This window comes from Macaca mulatta, chromosome 11 (genome assembly GCF_049350105.2).
Source record: "Macaca mulatta isolate MMU2019108-1 chromosome 11, T2T-MMU8v2.0, whole genome shotgun sequence".
NCBI lineage: Eukaryota > Metazoa > Chordata > Mammalia > Primates > Cercopithecidae > Macaca > Macaca mulatta.
In genome coordinates this window covers 9,898,566-9,912,601 of record NC_133416.1, presented here as the reverse complement: position 1 = coordinate 9,912,601, position 14,036 = coordinate 9,898,566, and the positions used below count along the sequence as shown (strand labels likewise).

Genomic DNA, 14,036 nt, shown 5'->3' with positions numbered 1-14,036 from the left:
CTCAGGTCTGGAGGTTGGAAGTCCAAGATCAAGGTGCTGGCAGGTTTGGTTCACCCTGAGGCCTCTCTCCATGGCTTGCAAATGGCCTTCTCTTGCAGCTGCTTTACATGGTCATCCCCCTGTGCATGCATGCTCCTGGTGTTGCTTCTCACAAGTACACCAGTCGTATTGGATTAGGCCTCACCCTAAAATGGACTTATTTTAAACTCATTATATCACCCCTTAAAACAACTTATCTCCCAATATGGTTATTGGATTAGACCTCACCCTAAAATGGACTTATTTTAAACTCATCTCTCACCCCTTAAAACAACTTATCTCCCAATATGGTTACATTCTGAGGTACTGGAGGTTAGGACTTCAACATTTGAGTTTTAGGGGGACACAGTTAGGCCCTTAACAGCCATGCTGGAAAACATCTTAGGAATTTTTTAAAATACACACAGAAGGCCGGGCGCGGTGGCTCAAGCCTGTAATCCCAGCACTTTGGGAGGCCGAGACGGGCGGATCACGAGGTCGGGAGATCGAGACCATCCTGGCTAACACGGTGAAACCCCGTCTCTACTAAAAAAATACAAAAAACTAGCCGGGCGAGGTGGCGGGCGCCTGTAGTCCCAGCTACTCGGGAGGCTGAGGCAGGAGAATGGCGTGAACCCGGGAGGCGGAGCTTGCAGTGAGCTGAGATCCGGCCACTGCACTCCAGCCTGGGCGACAGAGCGAGACTCTGTCTCAAAACACACACACACACACACACACACACACACACACACACACACACACACGAAAGCTTCTTCCCACAATTTTTATTACTCGGGAAATTCTGTTCTCAACTGGTAAGAGGGAGTTTTGACCAGTGGTGCCAAGTCCATGTGGCAGGCACAGGCGTTGCCTGGAACTCCTTATGTGCAAGTCTTCATGAATTTAACAATGAGATCAATGCATAAAAGAACAATACTATGGCAATAGCAAAGTGGTGATTTCTAGTCTCTTTTATCACATGCCTCTATTCTATACCCCTTTTACTAGAATACTGTCCAAACTAGAAACATAGGGAGGGATCTGCAAACTAAGCTCCCTGTGTTATTTGACCAGTGTGGATCATTCATTAGAGCTTACCATCCCCATTCTGAAAGCCTGGGTGATTCTGGAGCTAGGTCATCAGTTAAAATGAAATGCTTTCACAAAGCATTATGGGAAAATCACAAAGCTGATGAATTCTTATCTCTGCTGCTGTACAAGGTCACCACATTTCCAGAGATTTGTATCAGCACCTGTATCCTAGTTTCTAGACTTTTTCTTATTAAACAAGATGCTTATGCCATAATATACAAAATCATTCTCAAGAGATTCTTTTCCATTTTTTACCCAAAACTAGCTTCAATCTAATTTAGCTCTAAAATGTTTCTTTAAAATCTCAAAACATTGGTCTTTATAAACACATTTATCCACTCCAAGAGCAAAAATCTTTCAAAACTTGCATCTTTGCAATAAACACAAGAGCCCTTATAACACTGTTACAGCTGATTTACTTGTGATCTGAAAGTACCCAGCATCACTCTTACACATAGTAGGCACTCAAATACTGATCTGCATAGTGCTGCTTTCTAATAGGTGCAGTGCCATCAAATATGAACAACCACACAGTTAAGCTGTGATTGCAGTATGACAGATAGCTTTCCAGTTAATTTCTGGTTGTGGTCTCACCCCAGTAGCATGTATTTCTTGATAAAGCAATCCAAGGTCCCTGGTCTGCTGCTGTGAAATAACGTGCTTTTGGCCCATCCTCACGTCACATCCAATTTGTGTTCTTTCTGTACCTACAACCAGTGTGTTTTCCCCAACTCTGCATTCATTCCATTTTTTTTCTCCAGAAATAGAATAGCTACAATCCTGAAACAGTATGTAATAGTATCTAGAAGTAAGGATATTGGGATTATATCAGGCAAAATGTTTGCAATGGCAATTAAGATACCCTCAATATTCCATCATAGAAGGCTAGTACAATTATGGATAGTTCTGTAATGGAATGTTATATAGTCAATACAAATGATGAGAGGACTCTACACATGTTGATAACAGGAAAAATACTAGGTGAAAAAAAAGTCGGTGCCAAAAAATATACGGTACATTTTAAAAACATTTTTAAAAGTATGTTTGAAATATTCTATACTAGAATAGCTTTAAAGTGAGCAGGAACAGAGAAGGGGAAGTTAGGAAAAAGAAGACTGGCTAAATAGTATAGTTGAATTATCCATAGAACTTTAAACACGGATATGTCTAATGATTGTTTTTAAGTTGTTAACATAAGCACAATTTAAGCTCATTTCCTCTTCTCAAATTTGCATTAGTCTGCCAATCACACACACATACACACACACGGACTCACACACATGAAATATGTGAAATGGATGTATTTTTAAGATATGCTAACTGGTTGCCTGGAGGAAACTGGAACCAAGATGGGAGACTTTTTTAATAGAATACTTTTTTATATAGTTGATTTTTTTTGCTTTGGCCTATTACCAATTTTTACCAACCCTTTTAACTTCAAGATAATACAAGGTTCTTGAACAGTTCACATTCATCTGCTTGCCATTTATTAGGCAAACAATGCCTCCTCCACCTGCAGTGTTCTTCCCTGCAGATACTCAAATGTTTAATGACCCCTCACCTTAGGACTCCATTTAAATAGGAGACCCTCCCCACTATTTAAAATCAGCATACCCATATAATTATGCCAGTCCCTATCCTCCTACCATGTCTTATGTTTCTTAACAGCACTTATTGCCATCTGAATTAAATTCCATATTTGTTTATTTTCTATATGTGCCTGGTCATTGAAACAATGGTACTTTGTTGGTTTGTTCCGTCCTAGCCACTAGAATAATGTTTACCACAAACCTAGACTCAATAAGTACTGTTGCAGCAGATCTGAAAAATAACTATATAGCACTGACAGCTGCTATAGTTTTTCTCAACTTAGGGGCACCATGGCTGGGAGTGGGGGAGAAATGTGAATGAACCCAAAAAGGCAAGAGCTCCCTTGTATACCCTTGTCACCCCACTGAATGAAGATTACTCAAAGAGACAGTACCAAATAATTCATGCCTACTACTGACCTCAGACATGAACTTGTGAATTTCCAGCTGTACATTTCAACAGGAATCCAATTTTTTATCATCTCAAGCTTATATGCCTAAATTTGTGAAACAGCATTAATTTAATTTACATTTGGCTTTGAATTTGCCACTAATCAAGTCAAGTAAAAGAAGTGGTGGAGAAGACAAACACAGGCTAAGGTCGGCAAAAATACACTCCTATTAAACATTTTGTCCTTTGAAGGGTAAAAATTTTATTTTTGAGGAACTTCTTACTGCACATTTTCAAAGAGAGTCACATAAGAAAGCAAAAATGTTATCCTCCCCTCATCCTAGAAATAAATAAGAAGGACATAAATTTTTTTTTTTTTAAATCATGACACTTGGAGGTTTAGCACCAGCATCCAAAATGAACAAAAACGGAAAAAAAAGCATTTACTATATATTTCAGATTTCTTTGGTTGGGGTTCTCCCCATGCGGTATTAATATTTCTTCAATATATATATTACCAAAACAGTAAAAACCAGGAAAAAAAATATAAACCTAGCGGTCACTGAAACTGGGGAGGCTGCTCTCTTGTCTTCTGTGCAGGCAGGTTCTCAGCTTGCTGGAAAAATTTGTTGACATTTTCGTTTTGTAGTTGTTTCTTAAAGAATAACAGTAAACATTCCAATGTCCAAATCTTGCTTTGTCTTCCACTTTATTGCTTGAATGTTTCTTTGGTGTTGGTAAGGTTGTGGCCTGCTTTTTGCTTTATTTCTGAATGGTCACTAATTCTTTAGGTCACCTGGGAAAAATTAAAATCAAACTTACAAAGAATGACAAAGTAATCATGAGTAAAAGAATAAAAAGGCAGAAATTATCTGCTTTTCATATAATTAGAAAAAGAGTACTTCAAATGCTCTAAATACAAACACATCTTGTATAGATCTGTAAGCAATATGTTAATTAAATGGAAACTCTCGCTTTTTAATAAAGTATTTTTATAAACCAGAAGTCAGTACATAATAGCAAAAATTTTATAAAATTGTATAAATTAAAATTACCATTACTAATGAACAATACTCAAAATCATTTTAGTGGCTGCACCCTATCTCCTAATATGAAAATACCACAATTAGTTAGCTACTTACCAAATGTCAGACAGACTAAATTGTAAAAATATTTTTTCCTAATATTTAAAATTATTTCCTTAGAAACAATACCTAGAAATAATGTTACTCCATAAAAGGTTATGATCATTTTTATGATTAATATGCTACTCTAAATCAGTTAATTCCAAGTTTGAATAGGGAACTTATTTCTGTGACAGACTGTCCATGCTACCCAAGATAAAACAGAATATTGCCCTCATAGCAAATGCCTACCTAATCAAAGGCTGATTAAAATCCCACATCATTGGATATAAAAGCAGATGGCCTTAAGACACAAGAACTTATAATAATCCCAAAACTTCATTTATGAAATGTTAACAATTTTTGAAAAACAGCATTGACACCGAGTTTACAACCTCTCTCTTAACTAAAAGCTAATGGAAAGGGTGATAACCAAGAAGTATAAGAACTAAAGTCTCAGTTAAAAGGGTTATAGGAGGGAAAAAAAAAAGCCCAGAACTTATAATTGAGTTGATCTTTCTAGCTACAATCCTTTCTATGTAAATAAAATGTCCAAGATCTTTAAAAGACAGAAAAAAGTAGAAAATGACAAGAAAATAACAAGCTATCCTTTTATGAGAGGTTATTCTTTACCATACCCTATTGTAAACACTTCCTGTTATTTCACTTAATAATCCCTGCAACAACCCTAGTAAATATAATTAGTATCCTAATTCTTACCAGTAGCAGACAGTACTGAGACAGAGGATAAACTGCTCAAGATCACCCAGCAAATGAGAGGTGCAGTAGAGCCTGCATTGGATAGAAAAACCTTGGCTCTTATACATTATGCTGCACCGCCTCAAAATAAATAAAGTTGATTATCAAACGAAAAGGGAAGGAAAAAAAACCTTTAGTTTATTCTACTGTTTCTGATTACTTAACAGGTTCTGAAACTGTTTCTGATTACTAAAACCAGGCCTTTGTTAGCAACTTTCAGCATCAGTTTTCCTAAGTGGTACTGGCAGTTAAAAAACTGCCTGTCTAGAAAAAAGAAGTTGAGTATCATCAACTCCGTCTGAATGCTTATACCCTCACCAAAGCTTATCAAAATGAGGTCAATCCCAGAAATATTTAACCACCAAATCACTCTTGCCACAGAATCCCAACAGAGACAAAGAGTTGGCACAGATGAACTGCAGAACTAGTTTAGACTAATTTGTACTCTTGTTGAGAAACCAGTAATACTAAACAGAAAATACCAACTCAAGACTGGGCTGCCCCAGCGCTTACCCTGCCGATGGTGAAGGTGCCTGGGGAGCCTGGTGTTACTCAGCACTGCTCTGCTGGGTGGGTGGAGCGGGGTTCTCAGTTGGTGCTTCACCTGCCTTGGCCTAAAATGCAAAACAAAGCCATAAATCAGATAAAGTCACATGACAGTGGAAAGTTCAAGACTGAAAGTTCTTCAAAGTTTGAATTTTCCTGTAAAGGAAAATTAGCATGCAAAAAATTACTCTTATGTATGAGTCACAAATTAGTACCATATTCAGTCCCTGGCATTTCTACCAAAACAAAACAAAACCAAAACCCCACAAAAACAAAAAACAAAACAAAATTAGTACCATAGAAGAACAGCTTACAAACGGCAAACTAAATACCGCTACTCTCCATGAAGTCTGTGACATACAACTGCTTTCAACTCGTGTTTAGAGGCAGCTTCCTCTCGATTAATGCCTCTCTTATTTGAAGAGCCCTAAATGTATGAGCTCTGAATCCCCATTAGTATGGGTCATTCTTTCAGAGAATGTTAACTGGATTCAAATATTTGGTCTGTGTTATGTGCAAGGCACACCCTATATATACAGATCTTGAGCAAAATGTTTTTGTATTTGTTAAGTGTCAAGTTATCATGTGATAAAACCACTCTTAGAATGCTAGTTTGACATGATTAAAGACAATCCACCCTGACTGGTTGGATTGACCTCTTTGCCATCTTGTGAAGGAGCGTTAGGAAGACGCGGGCGACGCCGGTAATTGTAGGGACGCCGGTATCCACGGCGAATTGACGGCTGGTTTGGACCACTGGAGGCTTGCTGATTTTCTTTATCTTCAGCCTCTCCAACTGCTGGGGCAGGTCGTGGGCGAGGAGGTCCTCTGCTGGAGGGAACACAGGACAAAAGAGAACAAGTGCCAATAGAACAAAATAGAACAAGTGCCAATGGGACAGGGCTTCTCCAGAAAATAATGTTTTATTTATTTTTAAAAATTAAGAAGTCAAGTGATCAGGACCAGGCGTGGTGGCTCACCCCTGTAATCCCAGTACTTTAGGAGGTTGAGGCAGGCGGATCACTTGAGGTCAGGAGTTTGAGACCAGCCTGGCCAACGTGGTGAAACCCCATCTCTGCTAAAAATATAAAAATTAGCCAGGTGTGGTGGCATGTGCCTATAATCCCAGCTACTTGGGAGGCTGAGGCAAGAGAATTGCTTGAATCCATGAAGCAGAGGTTGCAGCAACCAGAGACTGTGGCACTGCACTGGAGCCTCGGCAACAGACGGAGACTCCATCTCAAAAAAACAAAATAAACAAAACAAACAAACAAAAAAAGTCAAGTGATCAGTACTTATTGCTAGAATTATTCACAGGCCAGTGCAGCAAAAGGAATCGAGGTTTCATGAAATAAAAAAAAAAAACAAAACAAACAAAAAAACACATTTTCCATCATTTTCCCCTTTCATTTGAATACCTATTTGCAGTGCACATACACATACTGAACACATACTCTGTTCCTATCAGACCCTTTGATAAGCACTAAGAATAGGAAAATTAAAAAAGAGAAGAAGAGTAGTCTGGCATCTGCCTTCCATGAACAGAATTTAGTAGAGACTAAGGGAATTAAACATGAAAAGAAACAATATTATGTGTCAGAGTCTGTGCTAGTCGGTTTTCAAATTAAATATTTAATTTGAATGGTAATTCTGTGGATGAGATTTATAACGAGAAAACCAAGAGGTTTAGACGATAAAGTGTACGGTTGAGCTGTATAAAAGTGCTGCTTTTATAGGTTAAAAAAGGTCAACTATGACTTTCCAAGATCACATAGCCAGGGACTGACGAAGCTGAACCTCACACATGCTACTGCATCCTTTTTGTTCCAATAAGACATTTCTATGCCATCTCTTTTATTTGAAAGTCCTTAGTACTTAATCATTCGTGATTATGCCTAAAACTGGAGGGAACCTTGTGAAGAAAAAGGATACAATCCTTTTACAATTACATTGGTAGAATCCTTTCCCAGTATAATATACTTTTTCTCCCTTTAATAAACCCATATTGACACATTTCAAGGTAGCATAAACACCATTCAGGAAGGAAGTTGTAGTTTTCCCACTTACCACAAAGGGTAAGATAAAAGAATGGGCAGGCTTATAGTATAAAAAGCTTCAAAGGGATCTTAGGGAGGGAGTCTAGCCTAACTCAGTCTTCAAAAGGAATAAAGCACAAATACAATAACCCAGCATTCACTAATATTAACCTCAATGGTGGTAATAATATCTAATACATATTGAGGTCTTTATCAGGTACCACACTAATTATCTTAGCTGCATTAGTACCTTTAATCCCCAACTACAGAATACCTCTGTTTTCAGACAGGGTCTCACTCTGTTGTGCAGGCTGCAATGCAGTCCAAGAACATACATCTAATGAATTGTAGAGTAGGAAGATAAATTCAGGTGATCTGATTATACCCTGATTTAAACCCTCTACTGGACTGCCTCAAGGAGCAATATTCAGTATCCCAAACACCCTCTGACACTCAATTCTTCCTCCATTTGCAGCATTACCACAGAATTGCCCACCAATAATTTATCTGATTTATTTTGATAAAAATTAAGTATTAATTTACATCATATTATAGTTCCAGAATACAAAATGATGCTTTGGCGCCGCAGAGATAACTAAAAAATCTAGTATTAAGTAGGGGGGAAATGTCACACCACCACCTGAAAACTCTGGCATGCAATCAAAGCATTCACATCTTCTAGATATATAATGAGTCCATTAAAACAGAACCACACGGTCCTCATTCTACCATTAAAGGATGTGCACACAAGTCCTTTAATGGGCCATTAGTGGAAAATGCCACATACCTACGGTACCTTGGGCGGTAAGTTGGATTTCGATGAACCGGTCCCTGAAGCTGTGCTCCCTCTGGGACTCCATCCTTCATCTCTCCAATCTCACCAGCCTGGAGAGGCAATGAGAGCTGACAGTGAGTGTCACAGCACAGGGGATAAGATACAGTGCATATAGCTATGTTCAGAACATTTTTGAGAAGTAAAAAATAAAATGCTTCATTAAAGCTAGGCACTCTCAGCGGTAACACAAAACTATTTATGAGTAAATCTTTGTGAACGACTGAAAAGGAAGACAAACCTAGTCTGACTAGAACAGTCATTTGCTTAATCCCAGAGCACCTCACTTTATTTTCGTGCATCAATTTAACATTTTGAAATCGGATACATCTCATTCATCTATTTAAATAAAATACTCTTTTATTTTTCTTTACAACAAAGTTACTTTAAGCCAGTGGAATAAAATTAACTTATTGTACTACTTCCAGGGGGAAGAAAGAACAACTTAAAAAACAAACAAACAAAAACCCACCAACAATGCCTGCAATTCTTTACCATACAAGCCATAGCTTAACTTTATTTTCTTATCTCAAAACATCCCTTCCGCCTCCTAGGAGCCAAATATTGTCCTTCATATTTCGTCAAGAAAAGAGACACAGTCAGAAGACAGTTTCCACATTCTCACTAGCAAATCTACCAAGCTCCCTGTATTTACATTAGAATGTTCTTGTCTCCCCTTACCCTGGATAAGTGATCCAAGCTCATATTTGAAACCAACAGCCTCTCTATTCTCATCAAGTAGATACAGCATGTTAACTCTATTCTTCACTATATATTTTTGCCTTTTCTATCATTTCCATCCAAGCATATATACCCAGTGAAATAGCACCCATACTTTTCAGTTTCTTAAAAGTTTGAAATAAGCACAAAGTTACAGAAAAGTTACATGTAATTCTCAGATCCCATTCGAGTTTCACCATTTGTCCCAATGATGCCCTTTATAGCAAAAACACCATTTAGAATTATGCACTGAAGTAAGTTATATCTTTTTGTTTGGAGCAATTATTTATTTATTTGAGATGGAGTCTCGCTCTGTCGCCAGGCTGTAGTGCAGTGGCGTGAACTTAGCTCACTGCAACCTCCGCCTCCCTGGTTCAAGTGATTCTCCTGCTCAGCCTCCCAAGTAGCTGGGACTACAGGTGTGTGTCACCATGCCCAGCTAATGTTTTGTATTTTTAGTACAGATGGGGTTTCACCATGTCCGCCAGGATGATCTCAATCTCTTGACCTCGTGATCCACCCGGCTAGGCCTTTCAAAGTGCTGGGATTAGAGGCATGAGCCACCATGTTGGTTTTCATGACCTTGATGCTTTTTTAAAGATGACAGACCAGTTATTTTGTAAAATATCCCTCAACTTAGGTTATTTGGTGTTCACTAATGATTAGATTTTGTTTTTGCATCCCCAGCAAAAGTGACACTGCATTCTCCTCACTGCATCCTGTGAGGTGGCATATAGTTCCAATTTGTGCCATTACTGACAACGTTCACTTTGATAAGTGGTTAAGGTGGTTACCTGCCACCAGGGTCCTCCTCTGTAAGTTCACTCTTTCCTTCTTTGTAATTAATGAGTCCTATGTGAGGAAGTACTTACAAAGTGTGTAAATATACTATTCCTTATCATATTTTTCAATATATTGGTTTATTTATTTATATTTTTACGGACTCATGGTTTTCTATTTTATTCAATGAGTTGTAATCTGTTACTATCATTACTGGCCAACGGGAACCCCTTCAAGCTGGCTCCTATCCTTTTGACATGTTTCCAACATTCTTGGAGTACTTCTTCCCTTTCTGGCACAACATGATGTTCCAGGCTCATATTGTACTTTCTCTGTCCCAGCTCTGAAATCAGCCATTTCTCCAAAGGGAATTCTTTTTGTTTGAGAATGTTATTTAAAAACAAAAAATTGGGGGACAGGTATGCTCAATGCTGTTACTAAGGTATCACTGCTTTCAGGAACTTAATAGACAGAACTATGGAACACATATACACACAATGTTACATATATATGTGTGTCTATGTATGTGTATGTATGTGCGTGTATGGCAAACACACATGCCTACCTTGATCTGCCCATCTAATGGCTTTATAAGTTGTTGGTGAGATAAGGGGTAAGGGAGAGACTGGGGCAACTCTGCATTGTAAAAAGCAAATCAAATCACGCAAACATCTTGCTCTGCTCTCGTATCTTCTTCTAGCTACTACCCCATTTCTTTATAGACATACATACTAAAGAAAAACCAAACACCATGACCACCACTACAGAAACCTCAATGGGGGATATGTCTCCTCTTCCCACCCTTTGCTGTTTCTTAAGTTCATTCTATTTAAACTTTTGTCTTCACCAAACCACTAACCTCCAAGTTACCAAATCTAATAATCAATTCTCAGCTCAATCTCCTCTACTTATCAACAAGCATTTAACACATTTCATTCTTGAAATACGTTCTCCTTGGCTGCTCCTTCTCATTGTCCTTTGTTAGACAATCCTCATCTTCCTAATCTTTAAACTGTTGGTGAGTCCCAGAACTTGATCCTGGAATCCTATTTCCACCTACACTCACCTTATAGTTTATCTCATCCTGCCCCTATGGCTTTAAATATCCTGTTTTATAACTCCAAATTGGCCAGGCGTGGTGGCTCACGCCTGTAATCCCAGCATTTTGGGAGGCTGAGGTGGGCGGATCACAAAGTCAGGAGATTGAAACCATCCAGGCTAACACAGTGAAACCCCATCTCTACTAAAAAAAAAAAATTAAAAAAAAAAAAAAAAATTAGCCGGGCGTGGTGGCGGGCACCTGTAGTCCCAGCTACTCGGGAGGCTGAGGCAGGAGAATGGCGTGAACCTGGGAGGCAGAGCTTGCAGTGAGGTGAGATCATGCCACTGCACTCCAGCCTGGGCGACAGAGCAAGACACCATCTCAAAAAAATACATAAATAAAAAGAAATTAAAAAAAACTCCAAATCATTATTTACAATCCAATTTCTCCCCTTCAGACTCCCATTCACGCTTTTCCTGGGACCTGATGGACTTGATCCCTTGCTCCATTTAGGTCTCTTCTCAACTACAACTTAATGAACTCCCCAAAACGCTGTCAACCACTGTATCTAAGGCTACACCTTCCATCCTCCAGCCACTTCCTACCTCTTCCCTCTGTTTTTTCTGCCTACTTAACACCTCCACTTGTACGTGAATTTACTATGAGAAAAAGACCTCCAAAGAATTTTCACCTTTCCCTCCAAACCCAATCTTCTTCAATATTCCCATATTTGTTTAAATCAAAACTACAGAGGTATTATTTACTCCTCATACAATACATTGCCATTCCTCATACTCCTCATTCAATCCATCATGAAATGACGACACCTCTATATGCTTAAAACATCTTCCAAATCTAACCATTTAATGAGACCTTGCACTGACAGCTTCTCTAAAACAGCCCATGTTCATCTCTCTACTGAGAAGATTACAGCAGCTGTTCTCCCTCCTTTTAACTCTTGCCTTCTGTGGTCTAGTCCCAACAAAACAGTCCAATAATCTCTTAAATGTTTCTTTACTGTTGAGATCCCTTTACTGGCTTCTCATCACATTTACAGTAGGTCAAGTCTTTACAGTGGTCTACCAGCATGACTGACCTCCCCTGAGATCTCACCTCATACCCTCCCCCGCTTCACTCACATCATCCCCATCATGAGCCTCTCTTTAGTTTCCTAAGTAAGCTCGGCCATTTCTTCCTTAGAAACTGTGAGTCACAAAAAAAGACTGACAGAAACAGCAATTAACGTGTATAAAGGATGAGAGTCTGGCAGAAAGACTGGGTGACATGAACAAAATGAATTAAAATTAAGTTCTACCACTTCTTGTCCATGTAAAATAAAAGCTGCTGATTTTTAAAAATAATCAAATTCCTTCATTTGTGACAATAACAAAAAATATGGAAACCACTCTTTCCCTCAGGCTATAGAGAGAACTGAAGAACCAATTCCAAATATCTGTCACTTGGCAGATGCCACAATGTTGCTCCCTTCCCTCCATCATATAATTATTTTCTCAAAGACAACAAGTACCTAGTAGCTCAGTGAATGATTCTACTTAATTTTCAAATCTACAGAACTATTTTCTTTAAAAATGGAAGTCATTCAGTCACTAATAAATCATGCTATATTATGTCCTTGCATAAGGCAAATACCACAGGCCCATATATTCCTATTTTTTTCTATTATGCCCAATACATTTCATAGCACTGTAATAGAAAATGTTGGCAAAGACTTTTCTATTTGATCTCAGTAATTTTACCATCCTAGAGATCCATCTATATATTTTTAAGACATCACACTGACAACTTTGAAGTAGCTTAGATATATGGATGAGAGCTTTAGGAATTTTCTTTTGATGATCTTGACTGGCTCAATCAGACTACTTAGTCAGGGAACTAGCAGATATTATACAGATTATTAAAAAATACTGTTTAAAGGATCAAGACAACTTTTACTTCTGACATGGAATAGGTAGGAAAGTCAGTCATTCAGTCCACAACTAAATGTAGTTAGGTTACGGGAATAAGTAGTGTACATGTTCAAAAGGAGCTTTCGATTAGCTTCTGTGCATCATGTTTTACGTGGCACTAAGGAATGACTTTGCTCTGAAACTTCAATTCCTAAGGTGAAATACATTTTATTTCAAAAGACATGAAAAAGAACCACCACGCTTTCAGCAAACATGACATATGTTGTATACGCCAAACACTAAGGAGGAGTATTTCAGGAAAGCACTATTAAGACACTAAAAATAAGTGCATATTACAATCTCACTGACTTTTCCTGTCCTTGTTTCCTAGAAGCCCCGAGTGCTGCCCTAAAGCTACTATGTCTCATGTACCCAATCTCTCCATATATGTAAGTCTACTTGTTATTTTTAGCACATTTGTCAGGGGCAGCTGTTGAAGAGTAGAAGGAAAAAAAACAAGAAAGAACACAGTCATGCATGATGGGACAGGAGAAGGGTAGCAAAGAACAGACTGAACATAATGTTCAGTCAAAACATCTAGTGGGGGGGAAAAAAAGAAACCCCAAGGACACTAAGGAGAAAAAAGTTGTGGCTAGTGATAACAAAAATGATGACCTATCCCTAGTTTTCCAAGTTCCCCAGGAACTGCAAAGTTGATGTAAAGTTTATTAAGCACAAAACAAACAACAGCTGTACTAATATTTTGCAGTAAAAAAGCAGAATCAATAATCAACAACCTCCATTCTGGTAGGTTGCCTTTAAAAATCAGCACAATCTCATTTAAATCTAATACTTTATAAACGTTATGTATGCTGTAGGCATCTTTTGCTAAATCCTTTATATTTAACCATCACAACCCTATGGTGCAGGCATTTAATGCCCCCATTTAATGGATGAACTTAATCTAAAACTTGGTTTACTCAAAACCTCACAAGTAAGTAGCAGAAACAGGATTCAAATTAAGCCTGACTTCAGAGTCCAAGCTCTTACACACTCCACCTGTCTTGTTACCTTAATTATTTTTTCATTCTTCTATCAACTAGAAACTTTAGCCACGAGGGTTCCCTATTATAGGCATGGAACACGTGGTTTTGCTTCTAGAAATGTTACCGGAATGACTGCTTTGAAAAAGCAGACTGA

General features: G+C 38.3%; 1 protein-coding gene and 1 long non-coding RNA gene across 9 annotated transcripts in view; one reads left to right on the top strand and one right to left on the bottom strand.

Moving 5' to 3' along the window:
* Positions 1–14,036, top strand: part of LOC144332777 (uncharacterized) — a 35,973-nt gene that overhangs the window by 20,243 nt on the left and 1,694 nt on the right. Inside the window, exon 3 of the long non-coding RNA XR_013400880.1 lies at positions 13,228–13,285. This is a non-coding gene — a long non-coding RNA (uncharacterized LOC144332777). The remainder of the gene's footprint in view (positions 1–13,227; positions 13,286–14,036) is intronic.
* Positions 3,328–14,036, bottom strand: part of YBX3 (Y-box binding protein 3) — a 24,350-nt gene continuing 13,641 nt past the window's right edge. For 2 of the 8 annotated variants that reach the window (XM_015151066.3, XM_015151070.3), the window contains 4 exons: positions 8,343–8,440; positions 6,176–6,350; positions 5,487–5,587; positions 3,328–3,886 (listed from right to left, as the gene is read on the bottom strand). In XM_015151066.3, the coding sequence (XP_015006552.3) occupies positions 5,522–5,587; positions 6,176–6,350; positions 8,343–8,440 (339 nt within the window). In that variant the 3' untranslated portion in view covers positions 3,328–3,886; positions 5,487–5,521. The remainder of the gene's footprint in view (positions 3,887–5,486; positions 5,588–6,175; positions 6,351–8,342; positions 8,441–14,036) is intronic. The other 6 variants (XM_015151067.3, XM_015151071.3, XM_015151068.3 and 3 more) reach the window with 3 other exon arrangements.